The sequence below is a fragment of the Petromyzon marinus genome, chromosome 35 (assembly GCF_048934315.1).
Source record: "Petromyzon marinus isolate PM22_M1 ecotype Great Lakes invasive population chromosome 35, UKy_Petmar_22M1.pri1.0, whole genome shotgun sequence".
NCBI classification, from domain to species: Eukaryota; Metazoa; Chordata; class Hyperoartia; order Petromyzontiformes; family Petromyzontidae; genus Petromyzon; species Petromyzon marinus.
Genome location: NC_133701.1, coordinates 1,806,376 through 1,828,204, shown reverse-complemented (window position 1 = coordinate 1,828,204; position 21,829 = coordinate 1,806,376). Strand labels below are relative to the sequence as shown.

The following is a 21,829-nucleotide window of genomic DNA, read 5'->3' as shown; positions in this document are numbered from 1 at the left end:
TGGACGTCAGTGAAGAATACTTCTATTGTATAACATTTACCTAGAGGAAATTAGAGCCATTCCAAGATGAGACTGTTCCCAGGCAGGATGTGAGACAGGACAATGAGGGAAGGTTCATATAACCTGCAAATTCTAACTATACAACACTATTCCTGGCCCTCTCCACTCTGAAGGGAAAATGAAAAATATAACAATATTAAAATACAGCCCTTTGTTAATTTACTGCCAGATAGCCTCCTCCTCCTCACGACACTAGTCATGGGGCCTCTTTGACCATACTTCACCATTCTGGTCAGTGCGGGTTGGTGAATGGGGGCCAGGACTGGTTCAAATTTCATTCACCAATGATATTAGCAGTGGCCTCAAATCGATTTGACAGTGTGCACGAAACCGCAGTCCCAATGTTCCCCCTGGTTCCCAGACTGTCAATCTATATACAGTGTGTTCTCCTATCATGCGGTTGTTGCGTTTCTAAAGAGCACCGCGTTATGGAAAAATCGCGTTATGATAAATAATATAGGGTAAAGCACAGTCCGCGATAACGCGTGAGATGCATAACGCAGGCAGAACAAAGACTGAGGCTTGTGGATAGCGTCTAGAAGCATCCAAAAGCATCCCAATGCCTCGCGATAATGCAACGCAGAAGCAGCCTCGTGACCGCTGTATTCCTTCTCGCGGGACGTAGTTCTGTTCACGCATTCGCGTTCTATACAATTCGCATCCGTGTTCTAAAAAGTGTTTCCTAATACATTCATCGCGTTATGAAAACACGTGGCGTTATAAGAACAGACGAAACTGTTCTGTATCGCCCCTAAAGAGAGTATATCCATCACACTCTCTTATAGCTGTGTGTGTTTGCACCAATGCAGTTCTTAAGTGTTTTTGTTTTGATGAACACCGTTTGTTTCTCGCGATTATGTTTTTTTCTTGCCACAATCGTGCTGCTGGATCACACTGTGTGGTTATGTAGGCGTCTTTAGAACACACTTGCTATTTTAAAAAAGTGCAGTGTTCTCCAGCCCGTGTGCATGAGCACCACCCCTTGGCACCCCATGCCCCTTTTTCCACTGGCATGGGCCCTCACAACCAAACCGTGATACGTTGGCTCACAAAACAAACTGAATGTAGTTCGGGGGCCAAGCAGGGCCAGGGTCATTGCATGTGATGGTCAGTCGGTAGGCCGCACGCGTCTCGACTCGTTCACTGCGTGTGATGTCAGTGCTGTGGTTCAGCTGCTGCAGTGGAAAAACTAGAGCCACACCGGGTTGGCTCGGCATGGCCCCACACACAGACACACACAGCCTCTCATCTCCCTTGTGGATATTTGTTTATGCACAGCAAGTTCCTCCACTTATTGGAGAGACTTAAGCGGTCCCAGTTGTATGCATTCCCACGAATCCTGTAAGTAAACAAACAATTACCCCAAACTCACGGTGTTTGTCGTGGTACGGTTTTAGTAATTGTGCGCGTGCAGCCAGATGTCTCGGGAGAGAGGGAGTGCTTCAATCCAAACATTAATCATCATTCTTGCACAATCCACTGCTGGATGAAGGCTTCCCCAAGCCTCCGAGACCTCTCTCGATTCCGCGATGTAATTGTCCGCCCGGCAGCTGCACAGGAGCTGACTGCATCGCTCCGTCTCCTCGGTACGCTGCGTCCACTCTAGCGTGCTCCCAACCGTGGCTGCCACTCCATCACTATTCTTGACCATTGGCGGTCGTCCCTCACGGGGGGACCATGGTCTGCCCAAGCCACCCACGACAACCCTGATCCAAGCTCGACCCTGCTGAGCCTGCGAGGTTTGAGGCGATCGGACACATTCCGAGTGATTTGGTCACATGCATGACAGTTCCATGGGTTCCATGTTTAGTTTTTTTTTATTGCTGTTATCCTGACATACGTTTCAGGTCTCTTAAACATCATTTTTGTTCTTACCTTTATTCCAAAGACTTTCTAAATTCAATAACGTTTCTAGGTTTCACTTTTTCTAATCCAATGAAACACGCGGTTCTTAAAAAAAACACACAAAGTAGGGAGTTGATGTTATACGATTTCCTAGAAGCAGACATTTCACAGTGGCCCAAGGTAGCCATTCTAACATGAACCAATACAGCACATACATCGTCCCTATTTACAAGATATCCATTCATATAAAAACAACAAGTCATCAAAATGTAAAGGAGCATTATTTTGATCTCTACTTAAACATTCTACTGTAGTATTTCCCAGATTTAATTTTCCCTGACCAATATAACCATTGTTAATATGCAACAATCCTCACTTTGTGCCAAATTGCACTATTTCTATCCCTTATACAACTTCATTACAATTTACATCAATGGCCTATTCACTTGCAATACTCACACCAGGCGTCGAAGGAGTTACACTTGTTATGACACTTCCCTCTCGTGATATGTATCTAAAAGTCCATTATTGCACTCGGACATCTTAAGCGTGAGATATTTTCATTTTTACAACAATAATAATACAGCATTGAATCCGGCCGCACTCTGCAGTCAAAGCCATCTCTGCGAAGCCACGTGTCCATCCATGGAGTCAACCCTTAGTGGAAGACTCCTGCCCAATTGCAGGCCGGTACTGCATGCACCCTGGGCCACGTAAGGACAGCTGCCACTTGGGGCTCCCCTCGGCTGGACTGCCACGAGGCATTCGAATGGTGGAGATGGGATGTGATGCCAAGGCGCATTTGAGCATTGCCCTATAACAGTAAACTCATGAACACACAAATCGTTATGCCATATTCTATTAAGCAATCAGCTCCTGCCCCCTACCCTTTTGGCCACGTTTTGCAAATGGGGAAAGTTGGCAATGGCAATGTTTGACGCAGTCTAACTCCGACGTATCTGGAGTCAACGCTGTGACTCCATGTGCAGACTTGAGAAAAAACACGTCGATGCATAACACACCGAGGAGAAAGAGAACATCGGAAACCGGCAAGCATATCTCGCAAAATCTCGCCCGTACGCCTCCACTTCCGCCGTATGGAGATAGCTAAACGTACAAGGGTAGAATCGCCAAGTTACCGAACAAGTAGATTCACAAGAGCCCAATTTACAAGAACACAGAATCAACTTGTCGACTTTTACTGACGCAAACATTAAAAAGGTCATTAAGCCTTTGAAGATGTCCATATGAACTAGGCAGTTCTGTACGTGTGGGATGCAAGCAAGTGTTTACGAGTTCATAAAAACGCAACTGTTAAAATGTCTCATTCCCTCACTGGAAAAGTATAATTTGTTAGACTTCGTTAAAACATCTTTGAAGGGAATATGGGGATTTCTCCACAATGGTGTGAGAAATATATATTTCATGTTAGTGTTTACTGAAAAAAAGTTCAGAACATTTTCTCATGTAATTATAAAGTACCATGTATCTAGAAGGACTTCGAGGAAATGCGCCTGCTTTTAATAACGCGATTTAAATTTCACAAAGATGCGCAATAAATCTGATCAGCGTGAATAGATACATTTGTGGAATTTTGTGCAGAAAACAGAGGCAGTCCGCCTCTCCACGTCACTCCGAATGCATATTTACAACTACAGCAAAAGGATCCGCATCAAGAAATCAAGCACGTGTCCACGATGAACGGACGACATCGATAACAAATTAGCGTGAACATTTTTTACACCGTTGCCAATTTTCAAAACCTCAAATTTCTGTACAACAGTCCTGGGCACTGCTGTGGCTACAGTGACAGCAAGGCAATACTGAAGCGATGATTCCCTCATAAGGGATAACGTTACATAGCAGTTGATACGTTTAAAAGGTCACATTACAATCAGTGGCTAGATCTGGCTCCATCAAAGTTGTGCGTTCAACATTTTTTTACATTTAAATATCCAGTGTGTGGAAACATATTTTCCTTGACAAAGCACAGCCTGATTTCATAAAATAATCCACAAGGCGTCAATACACTTATTACACGAACACAATGCATCCACCGGATTCCCACGCCTATAACATCTCAATAAAAAACACACACAAAAAACAATTAAACAAAAGTAATGTCTCGACTCGACCGATGGGCATTAGCAAAAAAGGCTATGTTCATATTCTTTGGGTCTTTATATCACGACGTTTCGATCGCAACACAAGCACTCGTCATCAGGTGAATCGTCATCAGGTGAAAAACCTGAAAAACCTGATGACGATTGCTTGTGTTGCGATCGAAACGTCGTGATATTTTTATTATTTTTTCTATCTACGTGGCTTTACCGAAAGACCCAAAGAATATGAATTCTTGCAGTCACGAAAGCTTTAAGTCAAGGCTATGTTCACTTAACAGACAGTTAGTTTAAAGGCTACGGTTGTCATCGGGATGAGGTGGCCTGGTGCCTCGCGTTCCCTAGGGTGAATAATAATTGCCTTAAAATTACAATACAGTATTAAGGCCATCCGGGAGCAGTGGCGAGAGCGAGGAATTGCAGGGATGCACCTTTTGCTATTTTAGTATTAGAAGTGTACATTATATGTCCTAAGTCTTCCGGCCAGGAAGCTGATGGGAGCGGTCGTTGGGGATGGACATGGAGGTAGCTGTGTGTGTGTGTGAATATAAACACAGCCTCTGAACCCATGAACACGTCGCTGAAATCTTAATCATGTTACCTAAAGTGCCTGTGATGGTTTCGCTTGGACAGTCTAAATAAAAAAATAAAACATTATTTATCGTGAACGCCGAAGATATCGGCTGTCAAAACTTGACAGTTTCCCTCAACTGTTATTCAATCACCTTCATTCTATTTTTGTAAACGTGAAAATATGTTTCTGTATCTTTACCGATTACTACGAAGTGTGTATCTTCACCAGTGATTGCCACGCGGCATGCGGTGTCGTCTGAGGGGGCCGGGTATCAACAACGGTGCGATTGTTGCACGAGGAGGGGACCCTGGCAGAGAGGAGCCCTCTGTTGGATACATTAATGTAGGGGCCAGAGAGCCGAGCAGGGGCCTCTCAATATTTGGGTTATGCATTATTACAGTAGAACTCCTCTTATTCGTGACCCTAATACCCACGACTCCTATTATCCTACAAGCCCTTCTATGACACACGATGCCAGGATCCCACACTGTATTCTCAAGGGCCCACCAGACAAAACACCTCATAGCCTTTCAAGAGAACTAGCACCAGTTATTGCCTTTTACCTGAACAGAAATTGCCATAGTATTGCTAACTTAATTATCATTTCATTTAAAAAACCTACGTTCCATTTTGAGGACATGCAGAGGTGATGTATAATACAGCACACAAGGGCTCGACTCAGCAGGTGCCTGAGTAAATTCGGCAAGCTGCGATTGTAGCAAGGTCAGAAATGACAGAGAAAATGTATTTACAAAATCTAAGGAAAATATAAGGAAATGCAGGTGTTCTTGAGAGTTAGCAATGATGTGGGTGTGGCAGCGGTTGCTAGCGATAGCATCATCACTCCCACTACACCAGCCAATCAGTTGCCAGGAAGCAACCCGATGCAACATAGACATCGCAACGTCACCCATGCAACGTGGTCGCCATGACATCAGCGCTCGGTGATTTATTGATTTCCTTTTTTTCACTATGACAATCAACCGTCGGGTAGTCTGAAACCACCTATAACTTTACGAAGCTAAATTGTGTAAATGTTTTATGGAAACGGGAGTTATGTCAAGTCTTATCTAGTGCAAATTATATAATTGCCTAAGTCGTTCTATACTCAGGCCTCACATCTTGACCTCGTGGTTTCTACTGTACTCCACTACAATTTACTCACCAGCACGCATCACTAACAATTACAAAAAATCCGCAGGTGGAACTCGTTGCAAATATGAACTGGAGGCACCAAACTCCCCTTGTCTCAAACTGCATGACGTTCATCAAAAAAATTGCACCGTGCATTTGTCTGCATCACATTCCACGAGTTGTGGAAGGATCCGGTCTTAAGTAGTCCGTGCCACGGCAGCTTCCGGCTGCAATTACTTCCTCGATTCTATTGACACAAACCACGTTTGAAAACACCCACCGTCGCCATCATTGGGCAAAGACCAGCGACAAGTCCTCTCTCCGTGGAGTCGTGACTTCTGTGTCTGCGAGGTGCTGGGAGTCGGGGGCTTACAACCCGCCGTGCCCCACACACGCCCCGACCGGGACAGACGCACGCCGATCACAGTTTGGAGTTGTTCTCCAGGAAGGTTTTGCAGGCCAGGAAAAGTGCATGGGACTCAACCGAGAGGCCCGCGATGTCCTTGGAAATGTACGGCAGCACAGCCGGTGTGGCTTGGTTGTAATAAGAAATCTGCAACACGGACGGAGAAATAAATACATCCATTTCAAAGCTCATTTCTATTTAATTTCAAAATTACATTCACCCCTGTTTTACCCAGGAAAGCCTCACTTTAGTCACGACTCTTTTTTTAGTAGGGTCCTGCCAACTTTTCTCAGTAAGGAGGCAATGATTGGCATGTGTAATCCAAATTTATTAAATGAATAACAATTACATATAGTTGATTGATATTATGATATTCATGAAATAATAAGAGAATCACTTCCGGAGAAATGCTAACATTTGGAACAAATCAGCGTGCAGTGGAGAAGGAAGTCCTGGAAAGAATAGACATGGACAAAGTCTCAAGGACACGGAGTCAGGTCAAGAATGGGAAGCTACAGGTTACATGGCGTGAATGGTAACCCTAACACTCGAAGGTGCTAGGGGAGGGAGAGGACCTTGATCTGAGGGGAGTACAAACAGTGGATGGGATCGAAGCTCAGGTGAAAAGCGACTGCAAGGAGATATCGTCGAAGTTTGTGTGCCAACAGCCCACAATGCCACGAGACTAGAACAGGAAGCCTGCGTGCGCGTGCTGGGTTTTTTTTAAATTTGCATTCTAATAATTGCCGAGCCCCTCGTGTCATTAACGTCAAACGGTCAGCAACAAACGGCACGCTCAAAGTGGCAAACGGCAAGGGCGTGCGAGCGTACCCGAGTCTCGCTGCTGTTGAGCTGCTGCACGATGAAGCCGGCGCACAGCACCTCGCTCCGCGTGAAGTCCGGGGACGGCGGCGCCGCCGGGAGGGTGACGGAGCGGAAGGCGATCACGTACGGGTCCCTGCTGGAGAGCGCCGGACACGGTGAGCAACGGAGAAGGCTCCTCGGCGCACGGCACAAGAAGCCGCGATCGCGTGCGGTCTCGTGAAATTCCCGCCCCCCCGCCCCCAGGAGGCAACGCCTCACAGGCCACGAGCAGCACTTGCACCACGCTGCAGTTTTTTTTTACATTCTGATCACAGCTGTGCGAATTGTGGCCAGGATGAGCCACAAATGGGCGCTTTTCAGTCCCACACGATAATTATAATCAAATCGACCTACGATAATAGCAAAAGTATAAAAATACATATGGAAGAATTAATTACCATTTAGACAGATGGTACGTAATTTTTATAAGTTCTCTTTACTCCAGCTAATGAAACAAAACAAAAGAAACAGAGAATACAAACAAGACCATACAAAAGGATGGAGGGAGTTTGGGCCAAAGACCTGCCATAAAGCAGAACAATCGAGAAGAAGAAGATATAGCCATGATGAATCGACTGTTGGATGAAGGCCTCCCAATGCCCAATCGGTCATGTTGGGCTCTATGAAACATTCTTCACCATGCTGGACAGTGCTGGCTGTCAGAGTTCAGATATCAGCCGCCACGGACGGTAGCCGTGGCTGGGAATTCCGAACCAAGGTTGTAGAACACCGCGATAACAAGAAAGCTAACCACTGTGCTAACCACTGAGCTAACCACTGCGCTGACCACTGTGCTAACCACCGAGCTAACCACCGTGCTAACAACTGCGCTGACCACTGTGCTAACCACCAAGCTAACCACTGAGCTAACCACCGCGCTAACCACCATGCTAACCACCGCGCTAACCACCGTGCTAACCACTATGCTAACCACCGTGCTAACCACTGTGTTAACCACCGTGCTAACCAGTGTGCTAACCACCGCGCTAACCACCGCACTGACCACTGTGCCAACCACTGTGCTAACCACCGCACTAACCACCGCACTAACCACTGTTATTAGAGATTTGTATTTCGCTGCATCGCAGACAACAACAACAACAATGCTGACGTTGCTAACCTGGACTGGCAGGGCCGACGGCGCGACATGAGCACCACGAAGTCCTGGGGCCTGAGGCCCTTGCGGATGGCCAGACTCTCCACGCTGTAGATGGCATCATCTTCATCCGCCGCCTGGATCAGACTGCATTTCCTGTACAACGGACGCAAACGATTGTTACTAATAGATGCGCGCGCACGTTTGTAACACGAACAGTTTTAGATTTAGATGTCGATTCTCTTTTATTCGATTCAGAATAAACATTTATTTCTCAAAGCGTCCATGCACGGGGAGCGGTGGCACAGTGGTTAGCGCACTGCGCTACGAACCCGGTGAGCCGAGTTCAATTCCCACTCACGGCCAACAACGAATATATCTGAACGGGTCCTGGGCCTCCTCTAGGTCGACTTAGCCTTAAGTGAGTGCCTGGCATTGCCAATGGGGAAAGACATTTGGTTGGGCGCGGTGCTCGCCAGACCACCCCCTCGTGCACCTTGCTGTCCTCGCGCTCACAGCACTTGCCCCAACAGTCTGCTAAGGCTGCACGGGGATTCTTTGTCTCTATGCATGCGTGGGGCTCACTGGTAGTGCTTGTCCCAGGCGGCGCGGTGCTGCAGATCAGAGAGCAGGAGGAAGGCCTGCTCAGCAGAGACGCAGGCACGCATCTCGATACGGAACGACAGCAGACCGCCCTCCTCGCAGCTGTACAGCTTGATCTGCACCGTCACGGCACAGCCGCAGCGTGGGAGCAGCCACACAAGCCGTCACTCGCCGCTCACCCACCGGACACCGGTACTCGCTGCTCACCGGTGGCCAGGCACCACTCACTCACCAGGCGCTCACTCACTAGATGCTCACTCGCCAGACGCTCAATCGCCAGACAAAACAATCCGTGTGGTTCAATAGAAGGGGTTGCACTCGGTGCGTGTGATGTGGATTGAGCGGCCGTGACACGATATATTGGCCATGATTACTTTGTTTAGGACGAATCATCCGACACGAGCACCTTACCCCATTCTGGACGGAAACGAGCTCCCATGCCCCTCGGCTGGCCAATAGCGTGAGAGCCAAGACGTTGTTGAAGCTCAAGTAGACCTATGTGTGAACGCATACATGCACACGCGCACACACAGAAACTTATATCACACTCAGTACAACCAGAACACATCAAGGAAACCGGTTTTTTTTGCATAAAGTCACAAAACCCACAACTGCCAACTCGGACAAAGTTTTATCTATCGGACAAAAAAAGGATTGGAACCGGCCACTTTCAGAAGGTTAGAGCCACTCCCTGAGCTTCCTCGCCATTCAACATCGAGTTCGCTGGAACTGCATAAGGAGCGGATGAAGACGTGCCCACCACTGTTGCCCCGCGCGCACAGGAGGGGTGACGTGGCCGTTATGCCCCATTAGTTGTGCCTGCCGGTGGTATGCACTCAAGATCAAGTCCGTCTGTTTAAATCCAATCAAGAACATTCTGAAAAGAACATGAGGAGCAGAGATAAAGATCGTCTGTTAAACCGCACAGCCTATGTGGGGCAAGTGTCGTTACAGCTTGGACAGCACAATCTGTCCGGCGATACGTCTCCCCATTGCTTGTTTGACACAATGTACCTGGCATTTGTTGTAGGGCATGCTGACCTCGGAAAGAGCCTGAAGGAAGTTAAATAATAAACCACACCCTGTGTTTGCAGAGGAACGGTTCCGTGGTGAAATAGCGGGGCTGCACCCTGTCCTGGGAATCCCAGCCATTGCTAACTTCACCAACTTACACTGACCAGCGTGGTGAAGCGTGTTCAAACAATCCCCCCCCTCCCATCCCCTTGGGTCAAATAACCACCCTTTAATTGGAACGGCATGAGGAGGCCTTCATCCAGCAGTGGCTTTACAAAGGACGGGAAATTATTTACATTACACATTTTGTAATGGGGACACTGCGGTGGCGAGATGTTATTTCCTTAACCTGGTATACGGGTCATGGGTTCAATTCCAACCCTGACGCATGTATATTTGAAGTTTGCATGTTCTCTCCATGGCCGCATGGATTTTTAGAACATTTGGCTGCTATAAATTTCCACGTGATAAGCCACTTCGTTGAGTTACCATTTGTGACCAAGCCGCTTCTGAAAAAGAGTTCTACAGCTGAGTGGGCCTTACCTGGTAAACTTACACATAATACGCTATGCAGAAAGAACATTTCCCGAATAGTCGCCTAATATATATGTTTTCTTTTAATGCCACAGTGTTACTGACGAAGTGTTGAGTTATTTTTCTGAATACTGGGAAGTAAGCCACTGTCTACGGTGAAAAAACAGAGTCTGCATGGATCATTTGAAAACCCCGCCGAGTGCATCGAGAGGAGCTGGAAACGACGCAGTAATGAAGTGGTAGGGGGTAGTAGGGAGTTGGTATGGATGAGCGGAGATTTGATGAAGGCAGGAAGGGAGAGTGGACGGTATGGGGTGTGTACCTGGTTACTGGGGTCCCAGGGAACAGACAGCGGCACTTCATTCTGCTTGCACGACAAGATGTACTTCCTACGAATGGCACATTCAAATGGGACAGATTACAACTCATTGAGACGTCTCTAGTATTTACTCAAGGCATAACCCATTGAGAATCGGCATCTCTTTTGTATCGATGGTCCACTTTATGAGCGTACAATTACGCGATGGGTGTCGCAACCTTTCCTCGTTTACACCAGGGGGTGAGAGAGCAGAATGCACGAGGGAGAAAGGCGGATCGTATCGCTACGCATTCTGTTCAGCGTTCAGCGTCCGTTTACAACTTAACACTTGCTGCGTCGTACTGCCCTCCACATGCCACGAGGTGGAATAACTGCTCCCCCGGCTCAATTACAGGACAGAGTCACGTACGATCCACCCTTGTGACAGAATATACGTGGGTGATGTGCCATCAGCAAGGTATTTTTAACCGCACGAAGTGCTCCATATTTGGGAGCCGTGCCAAAAGGCACTTTTGCCAAGTGGCCTAAAACTCATTGGCACTGCACAGGAATCCACAGCGCAGCATGGAGACACTGCAAATCAAGTTCCTTCGCATCTCAGTCAACGAAATGTATATCAGAAAATCTTCAGATATCGATATATAAGGCTAAGATGTTGTCATGGTAATTGTTTGTAAAATTCATGGTAATTGTTTGTAAAATTCATGGCCGAGATGCGGGGGGGGGGGGGATAATCCACGGAGCGGTCACTGAATAACGTACGGTGGTGCCACATCTAAATATTCACTGATTTTTTTTTGGGACTGTCAGCAATTTTAAGTAATGCTCTAATGAAATAAAATATTAACTTTTATATGGACAGAAGTCTATTTTATTATGCATAATGCTAAAATGTATATTATTATTATGAGAGATAGCTCATATTAACTTGAATGCTTTACAACAGCATTATTGTTTTACTCTACGCTAGATAATCCTCTGGAAGATGATATCACAGAACTGCAACCGAGATCGCTTAAAATGCCGATTATAATTATCCCCACTCCATCATGTCACGAGCTAAAGAAATGGCTGTTGCATGTCAGTGATATGCAGCAAAAGCTCTGCTTTTTTACAATAAACTTAGAATGTTCTACAATTGACCAGTGAGTACCTCTGTAATAGAGTATACAGTGAAACCTTGGATTGCAAGCATAATTCGTTCCGGAAACGTGTTTGTAATCCAAAGCACTCGTATATCAGTTGTGATCACGTGATGCTTGGCAGACAAAGCGTGTACACGTACACTGCTCGTATTGCAAGACCCTCGCTCGTTTATCAAATTATTATTTATTTAAAAAATTTGCTCGTCTTGCAAAACACTCGCAGACCAAGTTACTCGCAATCCAAGGTTTTACTGTATTTAGTTTTTTTCTTTAAAAGTTTCATGTTCTTGGATAACTCGGTGAACCATAAGTGTAACTCTCAGATGAACCGGCATGTTTTATTAACCGGCACCGTCCATTCCCCATGGATGCCGGGTAACAGAGCTTTTGCCACACGTTAATCTTTATATAAAAGTAAAAAATTGTCTGTTTGTGGGTTTGTTTGTAGGTTTGTGTCTGTTCGCGCGCTTGCGGACGATTTGCCTCTGCAACGGTAGGGTTTACATAAAAAAAAACTAGCCAGGTACCAAGCCGTAAGCCCCGTGGTGAGCAAGCGCTATTCCTTTTTCACATCCGTCAACTTTAAATTAGTTTAATTAGCGATTTAGTGCGATTTGTGTGCGCTTATCATTTATTTATTACGCGTGCCCGACTGTACCAACTCACGAGCCTTTGGTAGGGGGGATGGCCCATGCCAAGTCGCACGCCTTCAGTGGGACTGAGGGGGACATTTTCTTTCGTGTAAAAAATGCTATAAAAATACACTAAGCGCTGAGCTTAAATCTTCACTGTGTGATGTACCCCCCCCAACTCGATGCATGCAGTTACTACTACTATACAGTCGCTAGACGCTACCACTATAGGCCGTAGATATTACTGCAGAGCGGCCGGGGAGATCGTGGCTGGTGGGGGGGGGGGTCAGGGGTAGCAGCCCAGCCCCAGCCTGCCAAGGTGCCACCTCGGCCGGCTGGACAATCTAGGCGAGGCCGGAGGCTCTGCACAGGACTAGGCCTCACCACGCCACTCTGTCAGGTGAGTACTTTGTGCTATAGAGTCGATAAATACTGCTATAGAGTCAGCATGTACTACTGTAGTGATAGGTACCATCACAGTCGGTATGCATCTCTGTAATCATAGCAGGTACCACCACAGTATGCACTGCTGTAATCATAGCAGGTACCACCACAGTCAGTACGCACTGCTGATAGATTTTTAAGAGTAGTTTTGTAATATTTTTAAGACCCGGGCAACGCCGGGTACTTCACGCTAGTTGTCTATAAAAGGCCAAATTAAGAGAAAAAAACGAATTTAAATATAGGGGGCGCACTCCCATAGTCGCATTGACACAAGCTGACATTGTTCATGCCGAGAGCTGGAATTTAGCCAAGTTGTGCAAAACCAAATGTAGTTCTTTCTTTATTTCAATAATAAAATGACACGGCAATAAATACGTTATGACTAAACAACAGTGTACATTGCAGATTTTTAAAGTGCATGTGTTCAAAGCGATATCCTTCAATACATATGTTTACAGTGTCCTAATGGTGGTACCCCGGGGTACCAAATCATACAAAATGGCCGAGGTAATTAAATATTTTATTTCTGGGACACTTTTTTTTCCAGGGGTTTACTGAAATCAGCAACTGGGGTACCAATCAATCAATCAATCTGAAATCGATTATGCTACTCCGCAATGTCGAAATGCCAGCGAGGACGATTGCGCTGAAACCCTGAACGCTCGTACGCACCCTAGTGGTGCATCGTGTATAGCTCGTCGAGATGAGTGGATTGCCGCATCGCCGACCATCAACAGACTAAAAATGACTGCGTCACGGACATTATGCGAAAGCCGCGGTGCTATGGTACCCTGGGGTATCGCCATAAGTCAAAATTTTACCGCCCTAAGGTTCACTGAACACATCCCAATCCCAGTTAGTCTGACTGCTGATGAGACAATGGATGTCGAAACCTGTCCACAGTTAGCTTGTGTTGAACCAAGGCTATTGAAATGATGCACTGCCAGAAGGCCACGTGGCTGGATGGGATGTGGAAAAAAAGTACTTTTATATCCACGTATTTTTTTTTACGGATATTTATTTGGTGAGCAGTTATCCTGCTCGTGTAAGTTATCCAGTTCGGGTTGGGTGGTTTGGGATGCTTAAATAAATTGGGGAGGTTTAGAATAAAATGTGATTTGTTGATAATCTTCATTCAAATTTTGTTGCCAAGGTGTTCTGGTATAGCAAGGTGGCAAAGGGGATTGACCCGGAGGGGTTATTGAGGAGGGGGTCGTGGAGATTCCAATGGTGTAACAAAAATATTCAGGGCAGTGGTGTAAAATGTAGTTTTAATTTATGCCAGGATAGTCCCTGTGGTCTGAGGCCTGGCAAGCTTGCTTGGAAGGTGATAGTGTGGCAGGGTTAATTATATTTAAGAGCGTAATTATTTGGGAGTCCAATTTTCGGATGTCTGGGCATGTCCAGAAGGTGGGTGCAATATGTTCGTATCATATCGGGCATCCTGCACAAAACGGGGATGTATTAGGGTCATATTTCACCCTTTTTTGCCGTAAGGTAGGAGAATTGTTATAAAGGCCAAGTGGTGCTGCACTAATGCCACAATACATGTGTCCAAATTCCATCCCATTGCGTGTTCAAAAAGAGGGTTGCAGTTGCAGTATTCTACAGGTCTCATGCGTTTGTTCCATACAATATTTTAGTCTCCCGTAATTATATTGGTGGGGCCTGGGTTAAAGACCCGATTTAATAGTGCTGAGGTACGGTCAGTGAGGTTTCTTTCATTGCTGTTTACTGCGTTTCCAATTTATACATATTTGCAAAAGTGGTGCTTAAGGTACGTATTTCCAACACATAAGATGAACATTATATTACGTAAATATATTTTTCATTGAGTGATGAAGGTATCTAATGATCATCGTAACAGGACGAATTCACAACAAACGTAAACAATCCTACTCTTGATATTCTGCCTCCACGTGTGGTAACACTTCAACGTACACAGTGTGCGCCTGTCTGGCCAGATATGGGGTGAGGGGACAAGGTGAGGTGGTGAAATCGGAGTGGGGGGAGGGGGCAGTGAATGAGGAGGGTGGAGGCCCCCACAAGAGAGGAGGGCTTCATGTCCATGTGGGGTATGTACGTTGAACTGCTTTCGCACCGTACGTAGCCAACCGAAGTAATCGGAGGTGCGGGGGAGGGACAACAAACTAAAGATAAAAAAGTTCTAAAGATTGAAAAGTGCATAGCTCTAGTGGCTTTCTAATAAAATGTGTGGTGTAGGTGTGGCGTTTACCGTGGGTTCAAAATGTACCATTATAATTCATAATAAAAATGTATAATTATAGGTGTTGAGTGTTGTTGAAAATTAGTTGAAGTTGCCAGACAACCTCTGATACAGGAGCAAAGCGATTGATGGGATTGGAATCGGGGATCTGGTAATTGTTAGGGGCGGCGGTTCGCATTGGGTTGCTGGTGGAGTATCTTTGGGGATGGGTCTATAGAGGTTGGGTCATGGTGGTGGGGGGGGGGGGTTAAAGTGCGGGGTTCGGTGATGGTATATTTGGTGAGGAGCGTTTGGTTGGTGGTGTCTGGGGTTGAGAGTCGTGGTGTGTGAGGTTCGGAGGGGGAGCACGGCTCGCAGCGTCCCATCCCGTGCGGACGTCCTCCCGTCGAGTCGACACGGGAATGGAGTTCTGCGCGAGCCCTCTCCCCGGCTGGGATATGCAGCCGTGGTTTAGCTTGCTCCGTTTGATGCCCTCTCTCTCTCTCCTTCCTCTCTCGAGCCGGACAGGTTCGGTGCCGGAAGTACCCTTTGTCTCGCAGCGATTTCGTTCCCAACAAAAGCTCTCTCGTGTCCGGGTGTCCGAGACGTGGACGTGGAGAGGAGGATGGCATCGGCATCGAGGGGTTCACAGCTGTAGGGGGCCCAAGGGATGCGTGGCGGAGCCCTCTACGAGCCGGGCCACGAGCCCAGGAAGCGAGTGCCGTGACAACGACGACGACGAGGATTGTGAGGCTGACGCTGCCCTCTGAGCGGCAAAGGAGGGGAGCCGAGCGCCAGAGCCAGCGGCAACGAGGAGGTAGGGCCCGACATACCGCGGCCACCCCGCGCCCACAACGGCACGCGGCGATGGGAGGGCAGGTCGCGGTGAGCCGCACAACGCAAAGCGGTGGTGCACGGTGCCACATAGAGGCAAGCCGAGGGGGAGGTGGGGGGGCTAAAGCAGCCGGTGCCGCATGACGCATGGCACACGGAGGTGACGATGGCGAGGTGTGCGGGCGGCGAGCCAGCAGCCTGCTGGATGCACGGGTCGTGGCGGGGGGCACGGGGGGGGGGGAGGCATCAGGGAGGAGGAGGAGGACGCTGGGCGCGTGGCGACGCGCGGGAGGAGGAAGTCGCGCAGCCGGTGTAGCGACCAAGGGGGATGCGCGCCTGGCAGAGGTGGCAGATCGCGAGACGTTTAGAAAGCTGCAGTGCTCTATAATCAACGTTTCTCTCAGAGAAACGCAAGTGGCGCCGTCTGGTGGCGAGCTCCTGCGGTGCTTATTGGTCGCGTGCGTTTATTTCTCCGTTTGCTTAGTTTCCTCTCTTTCCCAGCTTCCCTCTCTTCGTGGTATCCCCAGATGACCTCGATGACCTTCGAGGATATTTCTCTTCTCCTTATTATCCATCGCTTCCTCAGGGGAGGAGAATTCCAGACACCCATCTCCTACCGGTAATCCCAGCTTCCTTGAAGCTGGGATTTGATTCCATCTGTCCTGGCGAGGTCCCAGTGTCCGGGGAGAGAGACGTGCGTGGACACGAAGGCCCTTCCCTCGACCTTGCCTTGCTTTGTTCAAGCGAGTTGAACAATAGATGTACGCAAGGATTTTGAAAGCATTCATCCGATCTGCAAGGAGCCAGGCGACCTTTCCGCTGGGAAGAGTCGGATAATGGATTGGGTGCTCGTTGTTCCCCGGATGTCCTGGAAGGAAGATGGATGGGAGGTGTTTGCTGCTGAAGACTGCGTTTATTCAAGGAGGAAGAATTCCTGCTGATCTGAACGCGAGATGATGGAGTCGATTTTATTATTTAGAGGGGTTTTTTTGGCGTAAGTCCGTTTGTCCCTGGCGGCTGTTCTCGTGTTTCTTCTTCAGGGAGAGAGACTGGGGGACGACACTTGTGTGGGGGTGAAGCTTGAGAATTCAACCCGGCCAATTTTCCGAGGGCTCTGTCCGCCATCGCTAAATGCGCCCGTGCGTAGTTTGTTATCAGGCGGTGGGACTATTTTATAAATGAAACAAATAAAATAATGAAACAAATATTTTTACATAAAAAATAGGATCAATAATTTCTACAGGTATAAAAGGTATCTTGATAGTTATCCTTGAGGTTATTATCTGGCACAGAAGACTCGGTAAAAGAAATTAGATGTAAGAAGAGTAAAGCGTCAGGGCAGGACAATCGTGGCACAACACCACCGAAAAAGTTCATAAAACCAAACTCAACATCACAATTTGTTTTACAGTCAAGACCATCAAACTCTCTACTTGGGGGAGAACGTGTTTTTTTTTTTTTCACGACCGGCTGCCCTGGATTCGAAACCAGGACCTCAGCAGTGCCTCTTCTGTGCTCTGACGCAGAATCAGGCCTCTCAGCCGCCTAACCACCTCCTCCACAGCGGACTTGTGCACGTGGATGTCGAAAGAGTTGATGATGTAGTTCATGTCAATCGACTGGCCGGAGAGCTCGTACCTGTCAAGACGAATCTTCTTGCGGGCGATGGCCTCTCTGTAGCGCCGCTCACCGTCCTGCGAGGTGGGACCACATACATTCAGCAGAGAGTAGAAATCGTTACCTTCCTGTTTGTACGTGCGCATGCGCAGCCCTTGTTCAATGCACTGCTGGACGAGGGCCTCCATGACGGCCCTCACCAGGTGAGTCGTGCAGCGTCGCGACGTCACTCGCATCGTTTTACTTCTTGGCCACGTTTGTGTTAAAAACACCTCAACTATGCTAACATAGTCTAGGCCTTTGCTTAACTTTGTTCAAAGCATTTTTTTTATTTTGTAACAAACTTCACTGCTCACATGGACCGTGGGGACACTGACCCAGGCCCTGGACTGACCCAGGCCCTGGGCCATTCCTGGGCCGGCAGAGCCCAGTTCCAAGTGGCTGATTCAGTATGTATGTTGCACTTCTCTCGCACCGTACGGAAAACACGATTTTTTTTTTTATAAAAACGAGGTGCAAGAGCGATCGTACCCCGGCGTAGGGCTTGATGCGTGGGAGCGTGCGCGGATCGCCGTTGTCGTCCAGCACGACGAACGTCATGAACGCGCTGTTGATGTGGCGCAGGGACGCGGGGCTGCAGTCTCCCTGGCGGTACGCCTCCACACAGACCCCCACCTCCATGCTGCAACAACACAGTACACCGCGTTGCATCCCACACTGCCTAGACACCACAACGGTAACAGACCGCAACACCACACCGGGCCACACCCCGCACAAGATCATTCTTGGTTAAATAGGGATGAAAATGCGACTTCGCAAATAACGTTGTTATTCATCACCATCGTTCCATGGTCAATCCGCCGCTGGATGAAGGGACACCCAAGCCGCCGACGTCACCTCTCCCGAACCTGCGACGCATTAATCCACCCGGCACCCGGGCACGAGCCGAGTTCGCCGCTCCATCTCCCCGGTGGACGCGTTTCATCGGCGTCAGCGTACGATTCGCGCGCGCGCGCGCCACGCGCTTACCTCTTGCGGAAGGCGTTGTTGACGATGGACTTGAGGGTGAGGCGATCGCCGACCTGCGACGGCCCACGGAACTGGAACATGTCAATGTCCCGGAGGGTGGCGTGGGCGCGGCACAGGCGACTGCACAAGCGGGGCGAGCAGAATGTCATCCTCGTGCCGGCGGCCGCCGCTCGGCAGGCAAACGACGCGTCGCTGCGTCCGTTACCCCCCAACCGTGCCACTGGCGACGTGAAGTCGAGTTGTTAAGGAGCATAAATCATCACGTGACCTCCGGTCATCCTTACGGCAGCGGATATTGGCTGACCATCAAACAATGAATGTCACAGCATCGCGTGTTTTTGGATGCGCTTCTGCGGCCAACTGGAAAGCTCTTCCTTCCGATATTAGGGAGCCACTGGAGCTATGCGCATTTAAATCATCCAGATTGAAAACTCTTTTCTTTAGAACTGCTTTTTGTTTTGTAGTTTGTTGTCCTTCCAAGAACCTCCAATTAGCACGGTTGGCTATGTACGGTGAAAAAGAAGTTGAACATACGTACATACATGTTACTACTACACTTGTTAACTAAGAGAAGCCTCAAAGAGTCTTAATAATTGTTTTCAAGAGGGTCCTGCTACTGCTGCTGCCGTGTGATCCCAATTGAGTATTTTCTTAGAATTTGGATGTTTTGGCTAATATCGGATGTTCCATAATACAGGTTTTTTTTTGGGTTAGATCACGTAAACATTGTAAATGTTGCTCTCCAACACACCGGTGTGCTGTACTAGTAACAAATTGGCATGTTCTGTTCAAATGACAAACCTTACTAATTGGCTGTGTCGGGTGGTGGCGGGTTTAACGACACATTTATTACATTTACACGATCCAACCCAAAACACCGCTATTCTGGACGATATTGGTGGCGGAGGCCTCCTACGTGTTAAACTTTTTTTTTCTTCTTCCAACTATGGGAGGAAACCGTCGGACCCGCCGCAGTACGCAGGGGAGAACATGCCCAGTCATCACACAGAGGCACACGATCCGAGAATCAAAGTCAGGCCCGAAATCACCTTGGTCTGTGTCTTCATTCAACTTAATTTCAACTCGTCAGTCAGCCGTGATTTGGTCTATGGTCGGCAGGAGTCCTAATCATCGTCACGCGCCTGATGACTCTAAACCATTCCCAGTCATCGCTGACTAAAGCGTGATCAATGTTAAACGGCCGTGATAAGCTCAATTTTCCACGATGACGTTATTGTGCCATCCTTGTTGACTGGGCCGAGAGTGTCAGCTCGCCGCACTGCAGAACCCAGCTTAACCACGGCCAGATGGGACCACCACTTTCTGTTTACTTTTCTAATTTGTAAATACAAGAGGACACACGACTCCCTGTTTATTGTTTTGTTCTGTTCTCTTTTAATACATTTATTTCGACACGCACACAAACAACATCAACACATACTAATGAAACACATATTATTCAGATTTCCAAATAGCTGATGTGCAAACATCTCGAGGTTGTCTGCAATTAAAACAAGGGAGCCCTCACCGGCCTTGCGTCTCTCTTTGTTTGCACGCATAACAATAATTTTCTTTTCAAATTGACCACAAGGTTCATGGTGCGTATTACTTTGTGCATCCGACCTCAAGGGGGCAGCCTCACCTGGCGGAAATGGTGGCGACGGCCTCCATCCACGCCATGATTTGCCCGCCGAAGGTGTTGCCCTGGTGGTTGGCGTGAGGGGGCAGCACCAGCTCCACGCTGTGCACCCGCGTACGTTCCGCGGGCACCAGCTCCTTCCCGTAGTCGACGTTCGGCCCCAGCGTCACTTCACACACGGCGGAAAAGGGGGGTATACCACCGTCATCGTCATAATCGTCGCGAGCCAGGGCATGGTGGTGCTTTAGTCACCCAGCGCCCTGGAAGCAAGGGGTGGAGGATCGCTGAGAGCATCGCGTAGAGGACTGCCCTACGCAACGGGCTGCAGTGTGGCAACTTCGCAGCAGAGGGCGGTGGGGCCCACATCATCAACAACATCACCGTCATCTTGACCCGAGTGCCGTGGTGCGTGTTCTGCCGTCCAATTCCCCGACAAACTCCCGAGTACGCCCCAGCCACGCGGGAGAGGCCCGAGCCTGTCTGAGCGGCGGACAGCAACGAGCGCGGGGGGAGGGGCCTCACTCACCGTCCTGAAAGGAGCAGCCGTGCACCAGCTCGAGAATGGTGTCGGCGTGGGCCAGCCGCATGCGGCGCCGCTCCGCCGCCAGCGTGTGCTGCAGCCTCTCCTCGCTCGTGCGCGGTATCAGCGCCTGCAGCTGCACCTGCCCGCGCACAAAGCGCGCCCCGCGTCGAGTGCGTTAGCGTGTGCGTCACCGTCACCGTCGCCGCGACAATGTAAAACAGGGTTGGTTCTGTAATCCGCAAAGCATGTCCGGGGCGGTGCGTCAAGAGGATTTACCTTCTCGCCGCTCAGCGATCGAGCCACGAACGTCGAGTGGGCCATGCACACCAGCTTCTGGTTGCCGGTTGACAGATCCTCAACGCGAACATCAATCCCCACCTGCAAACAACAACACCAGTCAGTACATTAGTCGCAACGCGTGAGATGAACGTGAGATGAACAGAACATTTCATAAACATAATTACAAAAAAACTGTAAAAATGACCATTCTCCAAGTATTCCACTTGAGGTTTTCAGACAATGCTGTATTCCAGGAACTAAGATGGTCTGATTGGCTCTGCAAGGATGCTGAAGATCACGTGTTATAGTACGCCACTATAACACGTCGTGAGAGTGCGTTGTGGTAACGCTGCTGCGTAGGTTTTCCCCGGTTGTGCTGCACAGCTCTCCGATATGTTCTCGGGTTGCGCCGTGTGTTGTTCAGCGCATTGTCCGACGTTTCGCTCCATGCGCTGAGAGCTCTCGTGCCGAATAGCACGCGGAAAACACATCGGAGAGCTAATATGCCATCGCGTAGTCTATTATGCAAAAGATTCAAACAACTGTGCATATATAACGGGTTACATGCGTCTGCACTGCTCACGCGGTAACGTTCAACTGGTTTTTGCTTTGTTCACATCTTTAAATGTTTTTAGAAGAGCCCGATTGCTCAATTTCCTGACGTGAGCATTATTCTTATTTTGACTTCTCTCTGCCGCTTTGCCCACGTTTCACACCGAGCGGTACGGGGCCAGCGTGCGTCTCACTCGACCCACCTCCATGCTGGTGTTAAACGCCCGGTTCACCTGGGCCTTGATGTACACCGCCTGGCCAACTCTGCAATGACAAAACACCATGTCCTCCTTGCCAAACTGGTTTCAAGTTGACACATAGTACAGTGATAATTATAATTATTTACCTATCACAGGGTTT

The 21,829-nt window shown here is 48.4% G+C and overlaps 1 protein-coding gene across 5 annotated transcripts in view; it reads right to left on the bottom strand.

Moving 5' to 3' along the window:
• Positions 1–1,854: 1,854 nt before the first annotated feature.
• ACOT11 (acyl-CoA thioesterase 11) overlaps positions 1,855–21,829 on the bottom strand; it is a 37,592-nt gene continuing 17,617 nt past the window's right edge. For 3 of the 5 annotated variants that reach the window (XM_032965933.2, XM_032965932.2, XM_032965935.2), the window contains 13 exons: positions 21,673–21,733; positions 20,915–21,016; positions 20,642–20,777; positions 20,119–20,284; positions 18,477–18,596; positions 17,979–18,129; positions 17,469–17,524; positions 10,573–10,639; positions 9,114–9,197; positions 8,685–8,818; positions 8,124–8,255; positions 6,971–7,100; positions 1,855–6,286 (listed from right to left, as the gene is read on the bottom strand). In XM_032965933.2, the coding sequence (XP_032821824.1) occupies positions 6,155–6,286; positions 6,971–7,100; positions 8,124–8,255; positions 8,685–8,818; positions 9,114–9,197; positions 10,573–10,639; positions 17,469–17,524; positions 17,979–18,129; positions 18,477–18,596; positions 20,119–20,284; positions 20,642–20,777; positions 20,915–21,016; positions 21,673–21,733 (1,471 nt within the window). In that variant the 3' untranslated portion in view covers positions 1,855–6,154. The remainder of the gene's footprint in view (positions 6,287–6,970; positions 7,101–8,123; positions 8,256–8,684; positions 8,819–9,113; positions 9,198–10,572; positions 10,640–17,468; positions 17,525–17,978; positions 18,130–18,476; positions 18,597–20,118; positions 20,285–20,641; positions 20,778–20,914; positions 21,017–21,672; positions 21,734–21,829) is intronic. The other 2 variants (XM_032965934.2, XM_032965936.2) reach the window with 1 other exon arrangement.